Source organism: Pleurodeles waltl, chromosome 4_2 (genome assembly GCF_031143425.1).
Source record: "Pleurodeles waltl isolate 20211129_DDA chromosome 4_2, aPleWal1.hap1.20221129, whole genome shotgun sequence".
NCBI lineage: Eukaryota > Metazoa > Chordata > Amphibia > Caudata > Salamandridae > Pleurodeles > Pleurodeles waltl.
This window is the reverse complement of record NC_090443.1, coordinates 285620318-285643488: the sequence shown is the minus strand read 5'-3', so window position 1 is coordinate 285643488 and position 23171 is coordinate 285620318. Positions and strand designations below refer to the sequence as shown.

Sequence of the window (23171 nt, the reverse complement as noted above, 5' to 3'; positions counted from 1 at the left end):
CCAATCTTTTTTTGGGATCCTTAGCAAACTTCTTCATAAATGTAACCATAGTGGGGTCTATTTCGGGGGTATCAGAGACTCTACCTTCTAAATCAGGCCTGGGACACTCAGCTCTCAATCGAGAACGAACCTCTTTATCGAAACTCTTTCTAATGTTAGCCTGCACATATTGTGCCACCTCAGGAGGAGGAACCCAATTCGAAGCTCTGGGGTGCATAATCTCCGTGGGGTCGCACTCCTAAACATGACAAGTCGGAACGACCTTCTTTGCTTTCTTACTAGGAACTGGAGGTTCCAAGTCGTCCGAAGTCTCAGAAGAAGAATCTTTATCCGAGGAGGAAGGAGAAAAGGAAATATCCTTTTTTGAACTATAATTATGTTCACCACTATGCTTCTTGCGAAGCTTGTCAAAAGCGTCTGCGTGAAGTCCACTAATATCAGTGTTAGGGTCCTCCAAATTATTTGCTTTTGCCTTTGCCTTTTTTCCCTCGGGTTGAGGTTGCTGACCTTGGACCCAACCCTGCGAGCATGCATAATCAAAGAGTGGTCCTGAGAAGGGACCCAGAGCTCTCACAAGAACATCATTAACGGATTGCTGGACCCTAGTATCAAGGGCTTCCACTAAATTAACTTCCAATTGGTTCCCCAATTCTTCTGTGTAATATTCAGTGTCTTGATTCTCCCACTGAGCCATGTTGTAATAGTAGGGAAAAAATGTAGTCAAGAAATAAACGTATAAGACTTATAATTTATATAATAAATCTTTTAATATTTCTTAAAATACTTCTAAATGGCAGGGGGAGTGCAAAAAAACCCAAATCAGGCAAACTACTATGTGTGCCCACTATAAAGCGTGGAGGGAGCTGCCTGATGGCACTCTAGGCAGAAGCCTAATCTGAATTTTACAACCCTCGTTCTATTAATCACGAACGGGGCGTCAGGGAGCACAAATTCAATTATCCTTGTGTGCCACAGTACGCGCGAGCAGCACTCGTCGAGCCGATGTCTCAGAAATGAAACTGAGAATCGGCTCGGGAACGAGATACGTGCGCGCACGAGGCCAAATCCAGGGAAAACAGACTGCGTGGAGCACACGCAGCGGCGCTCCTGCTCCACAGGTCGGGCAGACAGAATCGGTTAAAAAAGGCCGATAAAAGAACAGCGCAAGACGCGTTTACACAATTAGAGAAAGCGCGCTAAATCGGGACGCTGAATACAGTATACAAATGCATAAAAAGACATAATAAACCAGTACAATCAGAATAATAAAATTTGAAGCACTTATCTGCTGCGAAGCAGCAAAGAAAGAGGAAGTGACGTCGAGGGTCATGGGTCTTATGGACAAAAGGCACTATTGGTGATTGGACCATGTGACATTATGTGGAGCATCATGGGATGTTTAGTTTTTTGTTTACTTGTATTTGATTGGCTGCTATTTTAAGTCAGTAAAGAAAGAGAAAGCATAATCTGAGCCTCCGGTCCGGACATAGAATCTCCCTTGGGGTGAAGGCATCACTCCCCTGAAACCACAGGTACCAGGCTTCAACGACGACCGGCTGCGTGGATCTTCCCTCATCCTGAGTGGCGTGGGTCCTGCATTACGGGTGGTGGTCCAGAGATTCTCCCTTGGTCCTCTCTACCAGCTGTCGCACTTTGGTGGGGGTAAATCCTTTCCACTCCATGCAAGACTGTACCCCTGTGTACTCCGTCCTTTGCAGCTGCCACGGCTTGTTTGCTCCACCTCCAAGGGGACCTTCAGGCAATGTTGCCTTCAGCCCCCAGCACTCCCTCCTGCAACTCCTGGGCCTCTGTGTGGTCCTCTGGTGACGTGGGAACAACTTATGTGGTGCTTCAAGGGCTGCTTCAGCAACTTCTGTGTCCCTGTACTGTGGGACACCTGTGGGGGCTGCCTCTGCTCCTGTGGGCCTTCTGCGATGCAGAGGGTCCCCTGTTACTCCCCCTCCTGGGTAGAGTCCTCCTGGACCTTGCTGGTCACCAGCAGCACCTCTTTTCCTCCAACTGTGAATTTGCCTTTGCCAAGGCTTGTTAGTGGAAACCCTTCACCAGCACCCATCTGCAATCCAGCTTCCAGCATGGGATACATTTTGCACGCATCAGGAACTCTTCTCCAGCTTCTGTGCTGCCGTACTGACTTTGTCGACCAACCTCAAAAGGTACCTGTGGGTGGCTAGTATCTCCTACTCCCCCTGGACTCCACAGACACTTCTGGACTTGGTCCCCTCTCTCCACAGGTCTCCATCTTCGGTATTCCACTCCTCATTTCTCGCAGGCTGTTTTGGGTGTCTTCTATTTCTTTTTTCATCCTTTGGGGTGGTTTGGGGGAAATCCAGTGTTTTACTCCTGCATTCCTGGTCACTGGCTTGGGGGTGGGGGGAGTACTACATTACTTACCTGTGTGGTTTCCTAGTACTCCCAGCTCTCCTCTACACAATTTACTTACCTAGGTGGGGCCCTGTATTCGCATTCCACTTTCTTAGTATATGGTTATAGGCACCCCCTAGGATCACTATTGCTTATTGCTGTTTTACACTGTTCTCTAACCTTTTTACGCCTCTTACTGTTTATTAGTGTGTATAAATGTATAGATTTAATGTATTTACTTACCTCCTATTGGAGGGTTGCCTCTCTAGTATTTTCTGATACTGTGTTTCAAAAATAAAGTACCTTTATTTGTGTACAACCAAGTGTTTTCTTTCTTTTGTGTAAGTGCTGTGTGACTGTAGTGGTATTGCATGAGCTTTGCATGTCTCCTGGATAAGCCTTGGCTGCTCATCCACAGCTACCTCTAGAGACACTGCCTACACTTCACTGATAGGGTATACCTGGACCTGGTATAATAGGTAAGTACCATATGTACATGCCACACACCAGGTGAGTTTCCTACAGATTCTAATCCATAAGTCTAGTCCCTGCTACTACACAACCACCCAAAACCTCAAATCCAACTCAGGCTGCTATGGAAAACGTAATTTCTCTCATTAAAATCTTGAGCCTCCGCTCCATCCACTAATTATTTAAACAAGTTGCTCACCCATCTCGGAGTCACACTAAACAAACATCCAAACAAATGAAGTCAGAATGCCTAAGGAAATGGCCAGTACACCCTGTTGTTCGAAAGATAAGCTCTCTGTGGTTTAGAAACTTACTTACACAAGACCAGCAGGATCCTTGACAGATGTGTCCACAAACAAGCCACAGCTGATTATTACAAGCTGTCATCGGGCGAACCAGCCTTTCTTCACAAGCAAAATCTTTCGAACCACAAATAACACCAACGTTTATTTATTTTTTTAAGAGTAAAAAGGCTAGCCAACCATCCTGCTTTAGACACCACAGGGCTTTATATACACCTAGGCAAGAAAACAAACAAGCATTTGCAATACTGTAGGTCTCGCATTTTCTTGAGTTAGAGCTATTGGCATTGTAAATTCTGAACTGGACTTTTCTTGCCACATAAACTGGTCAACCCTGTCTCATAATTTCATCTTTTCCTGCCATGTTTTGGTGGTCCTACTGACATCAGAAATCCTTTAGTAGAGCCGAGAAGATGAATACACCACCTCCAGTTGTGTACACGTCTGAACAAAAATTGGAAAATAGGTTGTATTTTTTTTTTACCAGAATGAAAAGTCTTGCAAGCACTCTTGCCTCGCATTTCAACCAGCAGAGTAGCCTGAGAAGATTTATGGGCCCAATAAAGGAGATTAGCAATGCTCTATGTGTGTTGTTGTAAGTGCTAGCAGGGAGGGGCCCTGGCGAGACCGAGAGAGAAACTCCAGATGCGATGCCAGGCTAAGCAAGTTTCACATCATTGCTTCTAGGTATATCTACATTCTACTAGAAAGGGCATATTGTGCCTTTTGATAAGGACCGGGTGTTTCTTTTGTAAAAAAAAAAAGAAGCTTGTTTTAGGAGCCTGAGGTAAATGAGGACGGCATTGGAATAAAAGCAAAACAAGTGTCAGCGACATTGGGGTAGATGGAAGGAACGGAACGCTGCAGTAAAAGGTTGCAGCTACCTGCCTAAAATACCACAGCGAAAGAGGAGAATCAAAAAATAGTCCGTCACAGCAACAGATAAAGAAACCAAAATAGAATAATACAGTAGTTGGTCACTGCTCTGAAACTGAAAAAGGAGGGAGAAAAAAGGCAGAGCTGACCACTAGCGAGCAAGAATTTTTAAAGGACACTGCAATCAACAAATGAAACTGCTTTAAGCCATAAGGAGTATACTTTAAGTATACACGAGGTCAAACATGCTCGACCTAAAAAATAGTTTAATAACAAAATTAATAGCATTGCAACGTCATCACTAAATTTACAACAGTCTTTAATTGGACTGCCCCCCTCACAAAGATACCCCACCTAACATTATGCAGAGTTCATAGTCCCCTTAGCCACACAGGTCTACATCTAAATACCCTAAAACCTCTTAGCGTCTGCAGAATTCTTTTGATCTAATCCCTAACTAAGCCCTAAAACATTGCTGAAGGACTTGCAGTAAACATCTTAATATACATGCCGTTACCCAGGACAGAGATGCTGACTTTATTGGCTACTGTGTGCTCCTAATACTAGCAGTCTTTCGAAATTTTCTCTGAATTTTTGATTTTCTGGTCCATTGGTTCTGGAATCTTAGTGTGCCTAGCAGAGGCATTATAGACATAAGACCCCATTTTGTTGGTTGCTGTGATAAAATACCACTGTTAGGAAAACAAAAATGATTCTCGAGGAATCAATAGACATTTGTCATTTGGATCAATAAAACAATAATTATTATTATCCTACTATAATGATTTCAGATGATATTTTGTTTTTAAGGTTTTAGGTGGTGTTAAAAGAATGTTTATTAGATTAAGTGAGAATGGCGATTGGTGAATACCGCAGAGAGTGAGCCATCGAAATTGATGAAAATAAAATAAATCATTATATTATGACATTAATAATTAATGATTTATTGATCCAAATGATAAACGTCTATTGATTCCTAAAGAGCCATTTTTGTTTTCCTATGAGTTGTTAGTACGCCTGGACTCTGGGTAGTGGTGGGGAGGTGTATTATTGGCAAAACTCTATATATGTATATCAGGTAGTGATAAAATACCACAGCAGCCAACAAATTAGGGTATTACCCTTCCTTTAAAAAAATTAAAAAAAAGATAAGCAGGGCAACGTTTCTGCACCTCACAGTTGTAGAGAACTTGGCCTTGCTGCCTTTAAGGTCAAATGTATGACTCACTTTATTGAAGGAAAATTCTTAAGACGGTCTCCTGCTCTTGAATGCCTGTCTCTGTCAGTATCTTAAGGATTTCCTACAAATGCCTCCCTGCCTTTTTAGTTTCTGGGTGAGAGATCCAGTGTTACAAAGCATTAGATTTGCACTTTCTCGTCCTGCCCTGGATCACCGCAAGTTGCACTAATATTGTGTGAGAGGGACAAAAAGGAAATAACCAAGCAACTAGGAGCAAACAATTAAAACGTTTTGAAATGCAAGACCAGAAGAAATGATTGACTGGCAAACCGTGGTCACTTGTAAAGAGATCAGATTCCCAACTGAGACAAGACATCACCCTCTCCCCCAAGTAAACAAACGTAATTTCCTTGTGTTGAGATTAGCACAGGAAAATAAAAGCTGTGTGGAAACATCACAAGTAGAAGCCCTCCCTAATTAACAGAGCTTTCCCGACAAGTCATGTCTCACCTGATGGACTGGGCAGTGGATTATTCAATCTGTTTCTCTAATTATCCAATGTTTCTCCCTTCCTGCAGCTCTGAAGAGTCCAGCAGCATTTCATGAGCAGAGGCGGAGCCTAGAACGAGCCCGGGTAAGAAATAGTGGGAGTACCATACCCTGTCCCAGCAGAAGGTCACTTAAAGAACTGTACTTGTTTTCCATGCCAGGGGCTGGGGTATTTCATTGCACTATCGACCCTGGTCAGAAGGTGTAACAGTAATAGTATGTTTTTCTCATTCATGGTTGTGTTACTTGGGAAGAATTCCCTCCAGGTGGAGTCACTGTCAGAAGAGTACTTGCCTGTTCCCCCCCCACCGGAGGCTTTGTTACTTTAGCAGTACTCCCAGCCCTGGCTAGCAGGTGTCACTGGAAGATCAGTACATGGCTCTCCGTCCAAGGTGCTGTCTTATTTCTCAGCAAGGAGGTGTCACTCTTATGTATTCTGCTGAAGGTTGTGGAGCCTACATAGGTTTGAAGAGTATGATGGGATATCACGTGGGTTAGAGGAGGGATTTCATCTATGATTTCTCTGCTCACTCCCTTCCAACCCTATCTTAATGATCCTTCTCACTAGTAGCTGTATTACCTCCACCCAACCCTCCTTCTAATCAGACATATTTCCTACACTATTTGTTAACAGCTCTAGCCTCCCTCTATGCAATGTAGTGCTTGGTTTTACTATTTCAGTATAAAGTGCACTTATAGGTCTTGACTCCGCTATAAGGGTTTAACGTGTTCTTTTATACAGACAGAGGATTATCTGAAGCGAAAGATCCGATCGAGGCCGCAGCGGGCTGAGCTGGTGAGGATGCACATATTGGAAGGTACGTGAACTGCGGAACCAAATTTATGCTCACAAGGGACCAGGGGCACATGTTACAAGAGTCAGATACCTATAGCAAGATGCATGGGGAACTCGACCTGTTCTGACATGAGTTCCCTGCTGCTCCAACATGTAGGTGTGCAGGACGTTTCATTTTTCCCTTGACCCTGCACACACACTGTTATCTATCAGATGATTCGTTATTGCAGACATTAACCACATCTAATTAGCAGCAACCAATGAGGAATTATTTTCGCGCTGACTCGTACAGATCATAACACGCAAACACCAGCCACATATCTGTAAAGTAAAGGGATCTTCAAAATCCGTGAGAAGAGAATTTTTTTTTTTCTTTATTATGAAAGTGTGAAAAGTTTAATTCATCATCATAAGTACAGAACATCATCAGAAACTGAACATAATATATTTTTTAATAATGCAACAGGTTAAGACCCTGTCATGCACTGGCCTTCGGTGATGCCCTGCACACATCGCTGCGCAAACATATAATAGGCATTCTCGTCCTTTTTTTTTTATTATTATTTTTTTTTATTTCAACATGTCATGTGTAATGTAATATGTGAGATGATAAGCTGTGCATGTTTGGTATGGCCCGCATAGTTTTCTGGCTGAAAAAACTGGTGTATTTCAGTGATTTGGGGGTTTTATACTGTTTGCGCGTCTAATTCCTAACTAGAACGTCACGTCAAACCTTGTGGTTTTTGTGTGAATTTCTGGTGCTTTTGATCATTTTCTAAATTAGATCAACAGCCGAACCTTCACATGCAGTCAATCCCCCCCTGTGCAGCCTTCGACCGTCCCAACACCCAAACCCTCCTTCTGCAGCCAACCAGGCATGCCCGGCGCCCAACCCCTGCTGTGCATGGCTGACGGTACTATGCACTGTCTTTGACCATGCTTGCAGAACCTGCATTGTCTTCTCCCTTTTGCTATTTTTTGACATTTTTGTTTTTAAGTACTGTGGTATTCCTGCGGTACCTGCCATGCAAGCCCCCACCCTTCCCCGAAAGAAGCTTGCATGGCACTGCAGTACCGGTGGCCCATGTTATTTTTTTACCTTTCTGAAAATGTTTTCAGAACACGGGGACCAAGTCTCTGAGTCTTGTAGTAACCCTCGCAATATTTTCTTGTGCAGGAGGTACCATGGGAGATTTGAGTGTTTAATTTTTTTTAGTTTTTAGTCGACATTGCTGAACCCTCGCAGTACATAATGGTCCAGATATTGCTAACTTTTCCAGGAGATTAAACCCTTCATGGCCACCGACTTTAAGCACACATTTCTCAAAAACTACTGAACTGGTTTACCTGGTTCACACCAAATAACAAAAAGCATGCTTTTTAAGTAAAGTTCTGACTTGCTGCCAAATTTGGTGTAAAGTCGTTCAGCCTTTTTTTTTATTATCAGAGAACAAAGTTTCCTGTGAGAATTCACACTTGAAATCGATGGTTCTTGGCCCTGCTTTTTTCTTGCCACCCATTTGAAATTAAATGATACAAATGTATGTAGCTCAGCAAATTTCCTAAGGGTGTCAAGGCGCTGGCAAAACGTTCGACTAGGAGCTGAATTGAATTCACTTTTTTGAAAAGTTTGTGCAGATTCGTTGAATTGGGCAAAAGATATTGAAAAAAAAAAAAAAATACCTTTCTTATATAAGAAATTTATCATAAGATCGTGCCGCTTTGACATTTCCCCTCTAGCAATCAGCCCCCGTGTCTCATTCTCTCAAATTACTTGGTCTTTTTTTACCTTTCTTCCCAGTGATGCTCTACTTGGGGTGGGGCTGTAAAGCTTCTCGTATCTGCACTTTAAAGCACAAACAATGCCTTTGTCAGAGATGTGTTCGAAAGGCAAGCAGCTTTAACCAGCTCTGCTTCCTCTTTCCTTTCAAATTTGTTATGTGCAGTGATATTCACTACACGTAGTTCTCCAAACAGCAAAGTCGAAGATTCCTCTTTGCTGTGTTTCTCTTATTTTTGATGGTGCTAAAATAATAAGGCAATCTTTCACATTCACACTGACTTATTGGCTAAAATAATCATTCAGAATATCAGTTCTCCAAACCCTAACTGTCATACTTAACACTCTAAAGAGTTAGTACACTTCATGGTGGACTATCTATTATGTAACATCTATGTTTTACCAGGCAAGCCCTGCCACACACAGCAAGGCTATAAACTAAAAGCATAAAAAATGTAACTTTAAACGTGATGAAATTATTGAGCATTGTGATTTTACCAGTTTCCTAGTAATCCCCTGATTTTCTTACCTTTAGCAATATTTGCTTTACCTGTAGACCTATATAAAGGAGTCTCCAAAGGTTAGCAAGTCGAATATCTAGACTACCATTGCTAGACCGACTGGGATTTAACCTATCGTCTGCAATGCAAAATCGTAAACTAGAGTGTCAACAGACGTTGCCTCAAACTGATGGTTATAGTCCAGATGATCAGTTCCTAGAATAATAGGTTGGTCTGTGACAAATGCGTTTGTTTGGAATATATTGCTTACTTTGTGTTATTTGTAGCAAAGTGTCCCTTTTTGACCTGGTCACCCCCGCTTTTTGCCTGGTATTTGATGCAATTGGTATGGAGGTGCACTGGGTTCCTGCTAACTAGGTCCCCAGTGCCAGATCTCTTTCCCTAAAACTGTGCAATTCTTCCACAATTGGCAACACCTTTAGCACCCCTGTAAGTCCCTAGTAAATGCTACCCCTGGTACCTAGGTTATGGGTACTAAAGAGGGTCCCTAAGGGCTGCAGCATGTATTGTGCCACCCTAACGGACCCCTCTCCACACTTATTCAGATTGCCATTGCAGGCTGTGTGACATGGTGCAGACAAAAGTGAAAACACAAAATGGCACACATCCTATGTGCCATGCCTGAAGACAACTGCATGCAATATATGTAAGTCACCTCTACAGCAGGCCTTATAGCCTTAAGGCAGGGTTCATTATACTGCATGTGTGGATATAGCTGCATGAGCATATATGCCTATGTGATTCATAAGTCAATTCTTAGTTATTACAAGTAAACAGGGAAGCCAGCTTAAGGTATGGACTAGGAACTGGTCAAAACCAGTTTCCCAGATACATAACAGCTTCACTGAAACTTATGGTGTTTTCATCATCATCAAAATACTTTATTTCGGCCACATGGGCCATAAATACGCATAACAATACAAAAAATAAATAAATACATATAAGAATAAAATCATTACAATACATTTTAAAAAAATAATACAAACCTTGATACTCCTCATAAGCATTCTTCAGTACAAAATTATTTATACAAATGCATCATGTTAGTGTAAATAAGATTTTTGCTCTAAGAATCCACTTCGCTCCAAGAAACTTGGCAACGGCAGTAACCAATGCCAAATGAGTATCTGATCTAGGGATTTGAAGAGCAACAGGAGACCTACGAACTCCCAACAACCTACAGGCAGGAGCACGCCATTTCCTGCGAGGGGTTGTATAGTAGGGCAAACTAATAAAACATGATGCAGATTTTCAATAGAAGCATTACATGCTGGACAAGTGGTGACCCCTCAGATGACCAATACCTGGTAAATGATCTTAATGGTAAGGTTCCTACACGAAACTGGAAGTACAACTTCCTGTCTTTGGGGACCAGAATTGCATCCCAAAAGCCTCTTATTTACTCATATCTTTCAGATCAATAAAGTTGCGTGATAATTAGGAGTGAAGTGCTGCCCCCAGCTCCTCAGAGTATACCGCCCTCCAGTATTGTTTTTTAATTTCAAGTTTTGACAGAAACGGAGCAATACTTGGGGAATCGCAAAGCTCACTGAGTCCAAGCATCTATAGTGACTTTTTAATATATCTGAGCCATGGAATGCAAAGGGAGCAAACAGCTTCTATTACGGCCTGCAGGGCTACAGTGTAGGGGGCAAGCTCTGGGGTTGTCCAAAGCCGCCTGCAGTACAAAAGAGGGCGTAATTAAGCCTTATTACCTATTCTCTTCATGCCCAAGCCCTTGAAAAGCGAAAGTAGCGGAGTGCTCAAAGGAAGAGAGGTGACCTTTCTTAGGAAGGTATTCTCAACAGTTGATATTTCTAGGGCGTTGGCTTGGCCCCATAGTTCTGCACCATAAAGAGCAGAGCTCACATCCTTGGCTTCATGGATTTGGAGTATTGAACGAATCAGCTTAGTGTAAGAAAGGCCAAAATCCTTGACTAAAACCCCTTTAATTTGTTTTTGCTTCAATACCTGTTTAGCGGTGTGTGGCTTTCAAGACACGTTCTCCGATAGCATTAGGCCAAGATAGCTAAACGATTTCACCTTCTCAAGTGGAGTACCTCCAGGTGTAACCGTCCCTTTAAAAGATCTATGGGGATTGAACGTCATCATTTTGGTTTTGGAGGTGTCTATTTTCAAACCCCGAGCGGAACAGAATTCCTCAAAACATGTAAGGAGTTTCTGTAAACCACTCAGGGTTTGAGATATCAAAGTGGTGTTACCTGCAAATAGCAAGGCCGGAACTTTGTGTGCCTAAGAATGGTGGGTCTGACTCAAACACCTCATATTAATAAACCTACACTGATACCAGTGATAGATTTATTAATGCATGCACCCGTAAGAGGGTATCTTGGCAGTGCTCTCTGAAACCTACTAGTCCTCTAGTGTGCTGGCTGACTGGTACATTCCAGCCTGCCACAACAAATAAGTTTATGACTCCCTGCAGGTGAGAGCCCACTCTCTTGGATGCCAGAAATAATGCCTCCTCCTGACGGAGGTGTTCACATCTTCTCCAGCAGGACGCCTAGTGATTAAGCATACAAAGGCCAGGAACTTCAAAGTCCCTGCTGCCTTTGATATGCGACACCGGCAGCCCCCAGACCGACAGGATGCCACTTCCTACCCTGAGGCCCATTTGGCACCAGGAGAAAATTAGCTATGCTAGGAAGTGTGACGAGCACCCAGGTCCGACACACTTTTGTTGGGAGATGCCTGATGTGCCTCACTCTAGGAAAGTCCCACTACCTTGGTCATGGCAGAATTTGGAACTCTGGGACAGGGTTAGGTCTACTCCTCACAGGAAGTGGTCATATAACGGGGTGTAGTGACACCAGGGGTAAGTAGCCCATTGCCTACTACACTTCACTTCCCGTAACACCCCGAAATCTAGTATTTAGGGAAACTCCTGGCACTAGGAAAGCAGATTCTACTGACCCAAGAAGAAAAAGGACACCGAAGAACTGCAAGAAGCAAGAACAGAGGCGTAGGGACTGACTTGACCCCAACCCTGCCTGCTGTCCCCGACAGTTGCGTAAAAGATGACTCATCATGCAGCTGACCAGCCTCCAAAAACCTAGGAGGGCTGCCAGCACTTCGAGATACAGCCAGCATTTCCTGTGGAGTAGCAGAGCTACTCCCCTGCACTCTGCAGGCACTCCAAAAGACAGACAGACAGAAAGCCTCTGGCAGTGCAGGCCCGTCAGACAAAACAACACTGCACCTGAGCCCCACAGCCCAAGTACTAGTGAATGAACAGTGCCTTTGAAGAACAGAGGCCCTCAATAGTGGAGCCCACCTTTGGGTTTTACTAGACTGGACCACCAGTCCCCACCTGCATCCTCTTTCTGCAGGAAAGCAAGAACTGCAAGAGCCCTGGACCGCCACAACAAACACCAGAAAGCACCACTGCACCCAAAATACTTTCCGACACACCTGAATAGAAGTGGGTCAACAGTGCCAATGGAGTCCTGAGATCCTTGAGAGCTGAGTCCCTCTGGGTTTGGGCGGACTGGACCCCCGTACCTGACGGCAGTCTCTTTTTGCAGGGAACACAGAAACCATAAGTACCCCCCACAGCGCAGCCCCCGCCTGACAAAACACCACTGCATACGAGCCCCCCAGGCCGAATTGTCATGGACCGATGTTTTCCCTGTGTGCCCAGGCTCCTTGAGATCAGAGACCCCCCTGTGAGTTCCACCGGACAGGCCTCCCAGTCCTTACTTGCAGCCTCTCCCCACCAGGACAGTTTTCCTAGTATAATGAACAGGGCATCCTTTGCTGAAAAGCACCTCTGCACCCAGGTTCCCCAGTGTTCCCTGAGGTGACCTGTTGGTGCTGCCTTAGACTGTGCTCCATAATCACCTTATTTGTCGGAGTCCTGTATGTCGTTGCTAAGTGACCCTATGCAGTATATGTTTAATCTCCATAGAATAACACTACCATGTTAAAGTCAATGCAAGTGAATTTTCACTTTACTGAAAAAAGTGATAACTCAGAAAGTGCTCACCCAATTACGAAGTTCTTGCTGTCCAAAAATATATATGAATATGTGTTATTTTTCTAAATTGGTGTGGATCTCATTATTGAGTATGTGTGTATCATTGATTGACTGTGTGTATGCGACAAATGTCTGACACTCCTGTCTGAGCAGCCTAAGGCTGCTCGACCACACTACCCCAGATAGAGCACCTTTGGATTGCTAGAGCAAGACCCTGTCTGCTTACAAGGGATACCTGGGCTCTTTACCCAGCATATCTCTTTATGCAATATTATAAAAAGAGCCAGCATCCTACATTATTGACTTGCGATACACTTGCAGCATTGAATTTTGTGAAAACAGTTGCAAAAAGTCTGTGTCTTCTTGGTGACATTTTGGACATTCTGACTCTAATTATGTAATCTGACCAGGGCATAATACAGACTAATAATGGCCTTGTAGCGCTGAATCTTGAGATTAGTAGACATCATCAATTGGTGACCAATACAAACTGATTATTGAAATGTAACCACAGTAACCTCAAGATTCAGCTTCATACTCCAAGATATGGTTTGAGCTTCCAGATCATCAGGAGAGCCTGTATTAAAAACATCCTAATGTTTATTTTATTGCTGTAAAGGGCTTCCAATAAGGAGATCGGAGTTAAGCTGGTTTTAAGCTCCTCCCACTGTTAAAGCCATCATTGGATCCAAAATAGGTAAAAAACGATTGCCCTATTTCATGCTTACCGTTTCCAGCCAAAGTGCTGAAAGAGATATGATGGGTACGTTAGCTAAATATGTGGAGGAGAATGAGTTATTAGACACAGCTCAGTTTGGGTTCAGACCTTCCCATAGTACCGAGACGCTTCTAATTATGGAGACAGACCAAGTGTGACGTATTCTGGACTCAGGTGGGCAGCCATTAATTTTTGTTAGCCAGACTGGCAGGAATCTGTGTCAGAGGCCTGGCACTAGATCTGTTGGAGTCTTTTCTATCCCAGAGAGAGCTCTCAGTGGCCCTGGGTGATTTGGTATCAAAGTCTTTCTCCGTACCTTGTGGAGTACCACAGGGCTGGTCTTTAGCCCCGACCTTGTTTAATATTTATGTTGCCTCTTCAGCTAACTTAATTCACTCTTTTGATTTTATCCTGGTGGTTTATGCAAATGACACACAATTAATTGTTTCCATCCCAGAAGATTCCCAGACCACAGCGGCTCATTTTAGTAGCTGCATGAGGACTATCGCCTATTGGATGACTAGCAACAGCTTGATGTTGAACTCCGACAAAACAGAGGTTCTTTTTTTCGGTAAGTCTGATCCGGTTAGGAATGGCGTCTGGTGGCCACAAAGCCTGGGAACGTTGCCTGTACCCATAGCCGCAGCCAGAAATCTTGGGATTGTTTTTGATCAAGCCTTAGCTTTTGATTACCCGATTAATAAATTGACATCAGAATGCTACTTTCTGTTGCGAAATATCAGAAAGGTGTGTCAGTACATTCCGCTGAGTTACAGAAGACTGTGGTAACTTCACTAATTTGATCTAAACTAGATTATTGTAATGCCTTATATCTAGGCATTTCTCAACGCTCCTTAAAGAAACTTCTATGTCTTCAAAATGCAGCAGCTCAGTTCTTGATGAAGATCCCTAAATTCCAATGTGTATCTAAAACTTTGAAGCATCTACATTGGTTACTTGCAAGGGAGAGAATCAAGTTCAAAGCACTCTGCCTTGCACACAAATCCCTTTATGGAACGGCCCCCGACTATGTGAAGAGAACGTTTGTTTGGTATGAGCCGCAAAGAGTGCTAACATCATCAGCTTCCAGAACAACTAATGAGCAAAAATTTAGGAGTCAGAATTGGGGAGGCAGAAGTATTTTTGACATCACAGCCCAAATTTGGAATAAACTACCTCTTCAGTTGAGAGCGCAGCCAAGATACCTGACCTGTATGAAGCAACTTAAAACCTGGTTATTCTCTGAAGGCTTTGATGGATAGCTGAATACTGACCTTGGTTTCCTGTAAGTTACGGTTCTGACCCTCCATGCCAAGACGCCACTGGCATTAACACGCTTTACAAAATTTTCAAATATAAATATATAAAATGACTAATCTTGTAAAAACAAATCTCTAATCTGCAAAAATGTAATCAAAAATGCACATTTCTGAAAAAAGTTAGATTGCTATCATTAGGAAAAAAAGATGTCTTAACTCTGTTATAAAAGCCTTTTCCTATATTTGGCAATGGCAATTGTCAGAAATACCTGTTAAAGTGTACATTGCAAAATCGAGGTAAATCTGTTAATCTCGTTACTATTATTGTGCTGTCACCGGGCCCTACAGATGTTGATTGCTGGTCTCACCTTATTGGATTTTTTTTAAGGAGCTACATTCTATATAACTGAAAAATTAACCTTGAGCATCTTAAACCGAATGTATAAATTGTAGGAAGCTCAGCTTCAAACAAGATTGTACACAATTTACCATTTATGATAATACCCGTATTTTTCAACATAGCAACATATTAGTAAAGTTTACGGTTGCGAAGAGCCCAACCACCGTTCTCTGTGGACAGTGAGAAATCCTACCACTCTTCTTGAACTTCTATAGCCCCATATAAAACTGTTGATAAAAGAATCAATTTTCACAAACCATTTGGGTATTAAGGAAAGAGGTATGGCCCTAAAAAGAAATATTAACTGTGGCAAAATTGACATTTTAACACTGTTACGTCAACCTCACAGGCCAACCTGTATTCAATGCCAATTTATGAAATTCCGCTGGACTTTCTGAAGAGGTTTACAGTTAAGTTGCATCAGTCCAATGACTTTTGCTGAAAGCTTGACCCCAAACTATTCTACAACCTTCGGATCTTGTGTAAGACAGAAGCGTATAGATATTATTTGTGTTTTGTTTCTGTTTAAAACATGACCTGAATTTGCACCAAAGCGGACAGCTTCATTTCAATAGCTTCTGTTGCCTTATAAACCTCTGGGGAGAACTCTGCAATATTATCATCTTATGCTAAGACTTTTGTTATCTAAGCCTTAGAATTGACAGATCGTATAGCTCCAGCTGTTAGTAGCTTACGCAAAACGTGTTTTAAGTAAAGAGCAAAGAATAATGGAGATGACAGATAGCCTGTCGTGTTCTTCTATTTACCTGTCCACTTTTTACCAGTCATTAAAGTGCTTGCTTTAGGCTTCTGATATAGCAAGTTTACAGAAAGAAAGCTAATCCCCATCTTTTACTTGCCAGTATAAATAAAGCAAAGAAAGCCAATCAAATGTCTTTTCAGTATCGAGCATCATCATTGTCAATGGATCGTGTTGCTCCATTGTGATATCAATTGAGGTTATTGCCTGGTTTATGTAATCACTAGTGCCTCTACCAGGTACATATCCATGCGGCCAGGAGAAAACAAGTTTTGCAGTGATCATTGTTATCATTCGAAAAATACACAACATATAAGTATGCATTGTATGGAATAAACAAAAAAAGCAAGCAGATTTGGGGCCAACTCCAATAAGTTGTAGTGGGTCCTGTGGTTCGCCCTACCTCTGAGACAACTACCCAACCCACGATAACGTGACCAAAGACGTATTTACATTTTAGTGGTGGATTTTTAACTAAGACTGAGGGTGTACACTAAGATGGCAACATAGGCCATAATGTGATATGATTTAAAGACCGATATGAGGCCACCACATGTGGCACAGTCTTAGGTACTCCAAGAAGGACATTTTTCAAATGATTTGTGATAAACAGTCATTTTGAAAGTACATTCATCCAGTAACATTGACCCAAACGGTATATAATTAAAAACTTTGTACCAGTGCTGGCCTCTCTATGGCCTCCCCATCCTCATTATTATAGAATACGGTTGCAAAGTAGTGGATGTAGAAATACCCTAGGAGAGTAACATTGATGAAAGTTGGTCCAGGTTTAAAGAAGCAAATCACTGGAATGTAGATGTTTGCAGGTACGGATATTGGCAGCGCCCACAAAGCTCCCTAACATGCACTAGAAAGCAAAACAAGCCCAGTAGTGGGTATTTCAGCACCCCATACAGCCTGTAGTAGCTACTGCCAGCGCCCCACTGCAGACAAGAGATTGCAAGCAGGCATTGTCCTCATGTTAACAAATGTACCTGTTTCAGTGGGGAGACCCTCTCTAGTCTCTTATCTTGCTGTATTCCTCGTTCTCCTTGCTGGTTCCTAGCAAGTATTAAACACATTGCAACTACGAAGCCCCTTATGGGTGGATATCAGTTCAGCCATTTATAGTGCAAACGCAAGGCTTTGACTCTCTAAACCTGATGAAATTAATAGTTTTATCTCTTCTTTCTTCTTGGTCTGCTGTAAGATAAAGATGTAAGATGAAGATGCCTTTATCATGAAAGGGAAATTTAGATACCTTAAGGGCCCAACTGGGTCATGTCTGAAAACTTGTCCACTATAGCTTGTCAGGGACTGGGCATGTCATTATCAAGTACATATTGTTTATCCCCAACAAATCGAGTGGCACTGTTGTGGTGCTGGAAATAGTAGTATAAGCAACTGTTAGCCCAGATCTGTGGAAAACATTTATCCAAACACCACATCCAGCCTAAGACCAGAATATAATCCTCCCTACACAGGTAAAAGCTAGTTGCTGTTTTGTAAAAATGTACAAGACCATGTAACAGCAAAAATACTGGGTATTGACAAATCAGGTTTTAAGTCCAAGCATGGCCTTTGACGATTACTTATTTCTGATGACAGTAAAGACAAACACCTCATTTAGCAAAGATATTAGAAAAATACATAATATGCAGGCAAATTGACTACTGGATATCAACCAACCCATCTTTAGGTGTAATTGCTGAAAACCCAGTCTGAAAAGTCTTCCCAAATTTTGGCGTTCCAAAATAAGTACCCAGCTTTGCAGGTTTTGATGCCTTGGAGTGCAACTTCTATTTGTAAAGACACATAATAGTCACACACTTCCAGGATACAGCGTTCAAATAGATCCAATCCTTCCTGCACAAATGAAGGCAGGCCCTAAAGGCTGCAACAGAATCTGATTAGGAAAGTGTCATTTAATGCTGCAAGGATGTGCTCCATCGCTAATTTGCTTGATTTCGTCTTATTCATTGGTCCACAAAGGAAAGTATATGGTGGTCATTTCTATCAGCAGCAGGCCAGTGCCATCCCCTGACATACATGTTAGCTGAGATAACACCAAATTGCTAAGCACCAGACAACTTAAGGGGAGCAATACTAAGATACAAATATAGGTAACTACAGACACCCTCCTAGGAAGTAGGCTCACCACTGTTGATTATTTGGTTATTTGGGGTTAATACTATGTTTAATTTTGTCCTATTTTTTTTCAGTCGCAGTTTATGCTCTAGGTGTGCCCTGTTCGTTTTGGGATCAGTTCTCCATTCTCCATGGGACAGAATATTTTTTAAAGTTCTAAAAATCATCCAAACAAAACTTCATCCGATTTAATGACTAAATTATCAATCATTTCTTAACCGATCTTACTGTGTTTACCCTGTAACTTAAATTGGCTTGCGCCTCTGCTCCATCTCCGATCATCCTGCTTCTCTCACTACTAAATCCCATACTGCGGTTCCCTTCGCTTCATGGATTAAAAAGTAAAGAAATCACTGTACTTCTTGCATCACCCCTATCAATATTTCATTGCTTGTTGCTGTATTATCCCGAGGTAATCCCAGCACTTCTGTGTGATCGCTGAGTAGAAGACCACAGAATAGACCGTTCCATTAAAATTGGTCTTCTCCACCTGATAGCAGTAAAAAAAAAAAAAAAAATTCCTCCCTCAAAACTCCCACCAAAGATGCCCATGAGAACCTCTATTCTCATACTCTTGACCGTGGGAGGCATCTTTGTTTGCGGACGAAGCAAGAAGAAGGGAACAAATTGTACATCACTTAGAATGCAGCGACCTGTTTATTAGATAGATCAGTGGTTTCCAAATTTTTGACTTTTGAGGACCCCCACTGAATCACTACTAGAAGGGGGGCCCCCAAGCAATTTGTACAATTTAAATTTCAAACATTGAAACAGCAATTCACATAAAGTGCACAAACCAGTACACACCCAACAAATTCCCCATTTGCTAAAGATATCATTATTTTATATTGAAAAAATATACAAAAATCGAAACATTTTAATGGTAAGGTTGGTGCTGCATCTTGGCGATTAAATTTTCAGTGTTTGGTTTTATTTAGGAAAGCTGAATCCTCAGGTCGGATTCTACATTTCCCAAGCAATTTCTATTTTAATTTTTTAGGTACAGAAGATCTGAGAAAGCTTTTTCACCTAAATATATGGTGGGGAAAGGAAGTAAAACCATAAGAGCCCCCCCACCTCTCCATAGCCTCTCTGCCACATGTAATTCATTTGTTTTATAGCACCTTTCATACAAGTGCAGGGTGTTGGAGTACTTTACAGGGGACAACAAGGTGTAGGATGCACATGTCATCCATACTAATAGACATTTTCTACAAGTGCTTGGTCTGGAGAAGCACAAACTCAGGATTCAGAACATAACACAGTGGTTAGCACTGACTTTAATAAGAATGTATTTCTTCGCAACAAACCTTTTTTAGCAGCAAAAGTATAATGAAATATTGAGAAAAAACATACATTTCTAGTTTGTGCCATTCAATTTGTATGAAGCTCTTTGATGGCAGTTCATAGCTCACTGTGCTAGATTACGATTTTAATTTATGAACTGCACAGCAACAAAATAATCTCTGTGACGAAAGCAGTAACCCACTACTATGCACATAAAATACTGTTCTTTGCATGATACACGGTCTTTGCAGCAGGCATATTAACCATCTGCACCATCTTATATGAGACAATACTGCCACCAGACAAAACTCCCATCCCTCTCCAGTAGGTACATTAATCATCAGAGTTATCTTGCTGCCTTTATTCCCCCCCCCCCCTCTCCCACCCACCGAAAGCAGCTGAATGTACACAGAACTGTTCCATGCTTTTCAAACTGCTGCACAAATGAAGTAATAAATATAAAAACATGCATGTGTTTCTGTTGAGAGACCATAGCTGGAAAAGTGCCTTTCTGGACTGCAGACCCTCTGGTATTGTGTTACGGACCCCTGGGGGTCCGCGGAACACAGGTTGGGAACTGCAGAGATAGATGGCAGAAACAAAGTTCTTCCTGGCCTTTTCTGCAGTCTTCACAGGCTTTGCACACTATACAGGATTAAATTTTAAAGCCATATGCTTATTCTGAAAATCTATCTATAAAATGGGATACAAGTGCCTAGCATTTAGATTATTACTATTAAAAACGTATAGAAAAGATCAATAAATCAACCCAACCTTTAATGTTCGGGGTTAGAAACATTGCTTACGGCACTGACCCCCTCTTTGTAAATCACTAGCTAAGGAACTGAAAAAAAACACCTGGTTCTGATTCAGAGCCCTCCTGAATCCCCCTCTCTCCAGAAAGTTACTGGCTCACTGAATATTGTTTGTTGCTTGATGGTATGACGTGTTGCGTCATCCTCCGTAAACCTTAGGTTAAAATGTAATACTTGAAACCTTACTGTTGGAGTTCCCTCTCTTGCCACCACTTCTAAAAAAAAAAAAAAAACAACGCCCCGCCTGGGTTACACATGTAAAGTTTTACCATTGGATACAGTGGTTTCATTAGCTCTCAGCGACATTGTTAAATGCAGATTCCACACTGATTATTTACATGTGTAAGCACCATTAAAATACTTGGAGGATACATTTTATTGTTCAGATTTTCACTGTTTTATGTCCCCAGAAAAACTGTTTTGTTTTGTTTTGTAATGGGCGCCATAGGAATACCAGAATTATGCAACTCTTTATTAACCTCTGTCGGTTGGAAGAATGAAAAGCAGAATTCTGCAGAGCAAAAATTCTGTGTTTTGGTTTCCTAGACCTTAAAGACTATGAAGGGGCCACCTGGTGAGGGATACCAATTTTATGCTAAGGCAGCAGAGTTACAACAGTTTGGAATTTTTGTTTAAGGAAGCTGGGGGCCACATGAAAGGTGGATTTGTGAAACTTGGCTTTACATTAGTCGTCTCAGCATTTGATAACTTTTTCATTTTTATTGCACTTTTTGCAAAAAGTTGTTGGACTGAGACCTGTGGAGGAGGATAGTATGAGACCTGCCCAGAGGCATTTAAACAACTGTCCTAATAACTTGCTTCTTTCTTGGCACCACGCCCTTCCCTCCCTTAACTTAGATAAGCCTGGATCCAAATCTGAAGGCTGTTGGCGTTTTTCCTCTCCCATATCTCTGTTGTTTGAACACTTTGAGGGAGCGGGTGCTGGGGGGAAGCCTGTGTACGAGGAATCAATAAAACATTCTACACAATGGACCTTGCAGAGCGCTGGAGCAGGGGTTGGGTCTTTCAGGGTCACAGTCTGTCCCTGTGGATGTTAAAGTGTGTCATAGTCACCAATTCTGAGCATCCTCTGCATTGACTATCAGATGTAGGGGATCTGAAATCGTGGGAAACATGGGATGAAAGTGTTCCTTCACTTGATTGGGACTATTGGTGTCGAAGCCTGCATTACATTCTGACTTCTGTGTGTGATTTTCTTTCTGGATGTCGCTGCCCACACCATCCAGAGAATGTGCTCTGTTTTGGAGTTTGTAGGGAGCTGGTGCAAGGCCAGTGTTGGTGGCAAAGTTTGTCTGGGTCTCACAGGTTTCTTTCCACCTTCCAGAGACCTCCGCGGAACCGTCGCTTCAGGCCAAACAGCTGCAGCTGAAGCGTGCGCGTCTGGCTGACGACCTGAATGAAAAAATCGCACAGAGGCCCGGTCCCATGGAACTGGTGGAGAAGAATATCCTTCCTGTGGAGACTAGTGTGAAGGAAGCCATTATTGGTAAGTGGGAAAGACTACAAAAGATTACCGGAAAATAGACCAGTGTGTGAGAGTAGGAGGGAATGGGAACAGAAGTGGAGGGCATGGGAATAGAAGTTGAAAGCAACAGTGGTAGCGAGAGTAGAGAAGCTAGCCTTGATAGAACTTTTGGAGAGCATTTTGTATCCAGAGATCACAGTCTGAAAGAAGTAATTGTTTGCAAAGGTAAGGGGCCACAAGAAGTTAGGGGATCACAAGAAGGTGAGAAGAGAACAAGGACAATAGAGGTAAAAAAGCATGAGGGATGAGAGCGGCGAGAAGCTAGGACTTCTAAAACAGGTGGGAAACAAAACCCTCCCCATGGAGAGAAAGAAGCAGTTAAAGGGAAGTTGTCTTAAGACGTCTTTGAGGTGGGGGCAGGGTGGTGGGAGGAGGGGAGGCAGGATGATGAGAAAAGGAGGAGTTAGTGTAAATGTTATTGACATTATTATCAGTTACAAGGCAAAGCACAGAAACAAGAGGAGAGATCAGCAAACAAGAGAGGAAGAAAACACAGGAGAAATGTGGAATGCAACCCAGAAGCGGCCAAAAGATGGGACCACTGTGAGGAATGCACCTGAGATGAGCCACACCAAGAAGACACGTGCACTTCACTGACACGGGGGTGCCACAGAATGGAATTGTGGCTAGTAGAATGTTAGTCTGTGTCATGTCAGGGATAACTTTGTTGTGGGCCTATTAGGCTGAATTGGGTGAACTGGCTGGTCTTTGTCCACTTTCACTCCCAGTTCTAACATCCTCTGCTCTCCACTCTCTGCTACAGAGGGACAAGTGGAATACCTGCAAGTAGGAGACAGCTCCTCGTTTGATGAGGACAGCAGTGATGCCCTTTCCCCCGAGCAGCCAGCCAGCCAGGAGTCGCAGAGCTCTGTGCCATCACCCATCGAGCTTCCCAACAAGATAACTGCAGCGGTTAGCCCAGTCCAAGCACCAGGATCAGAGACCCATCCCCTCACCACTGGTCCCTGCCCAGCCCCTTGGACACTGGGACAGGTGAGGTGACAACCTTTCTGTTAACTTGAGATACTAAGGTGTCAGTATTTTTAGCCACTGTGGTTTGACATCCAATAATCGCCCATCTCAGCTGTGTATCATGTGACACTTAATCAGTATGGTCTATTCTACATCCTATATGTCCTTTACTACCCATACCCAGTCTTTTATGGTATTGCCTTTGTGTACATCATGAGGCACCCTTTGCTACCTACCTTCTGTTTCTGATGGCTACAACTACCTGTGGATTCCTCACCTTATGAATTCTCCCATGCGTGTCTCCTTACCCTACCACCATCCATGTCCTTTGCCACATGCCTCCGGCATATAACTTCGACCATCTGCTTCTGTGACTTGTGCTACCCCTGTATATGTTACTTGCAACCACCTC

The 23171-nt window shown here is 42.6% G+C and overlaps 1 protein-coding gene across 4 annotated transcripts in view; it reads left to right on the top strand.

Annotated features, from left to right (window-relative positions):
* Positions 1–23171, top strand: part of MRTFA (myocardin related transcription factor A) — a 231153-nt gene that overhangs the window by 80539 nt on the left and 127443 nt on the right. For 2 of the 4 annotated variants that reach the window (XM_069231149.1, XM_069231148.1), the window contains exons 5-9: positions 5790–5845; positions 6503–6578; positions 14030–14143; positions 21587–21748; positions 22551–22780. In XM_069231149.1, coding sequence (XP_069087250.1) covers positions 5790–5845; positions 6503–6578; positions 14030–14143; positions 21587–21748; positions 22551–22780 — 638 coding nt within the window. The remainder of the gene's footprint in view (positions 1–5789; positions 5846–6502; positions 6579–14029; positions 14144–21586; positions 21749–22550; positions 22781–23171) is intronic. The other 2 variants (XM_069231151.1, XM_069231150.1) reach the window with 1 other exon arrangement.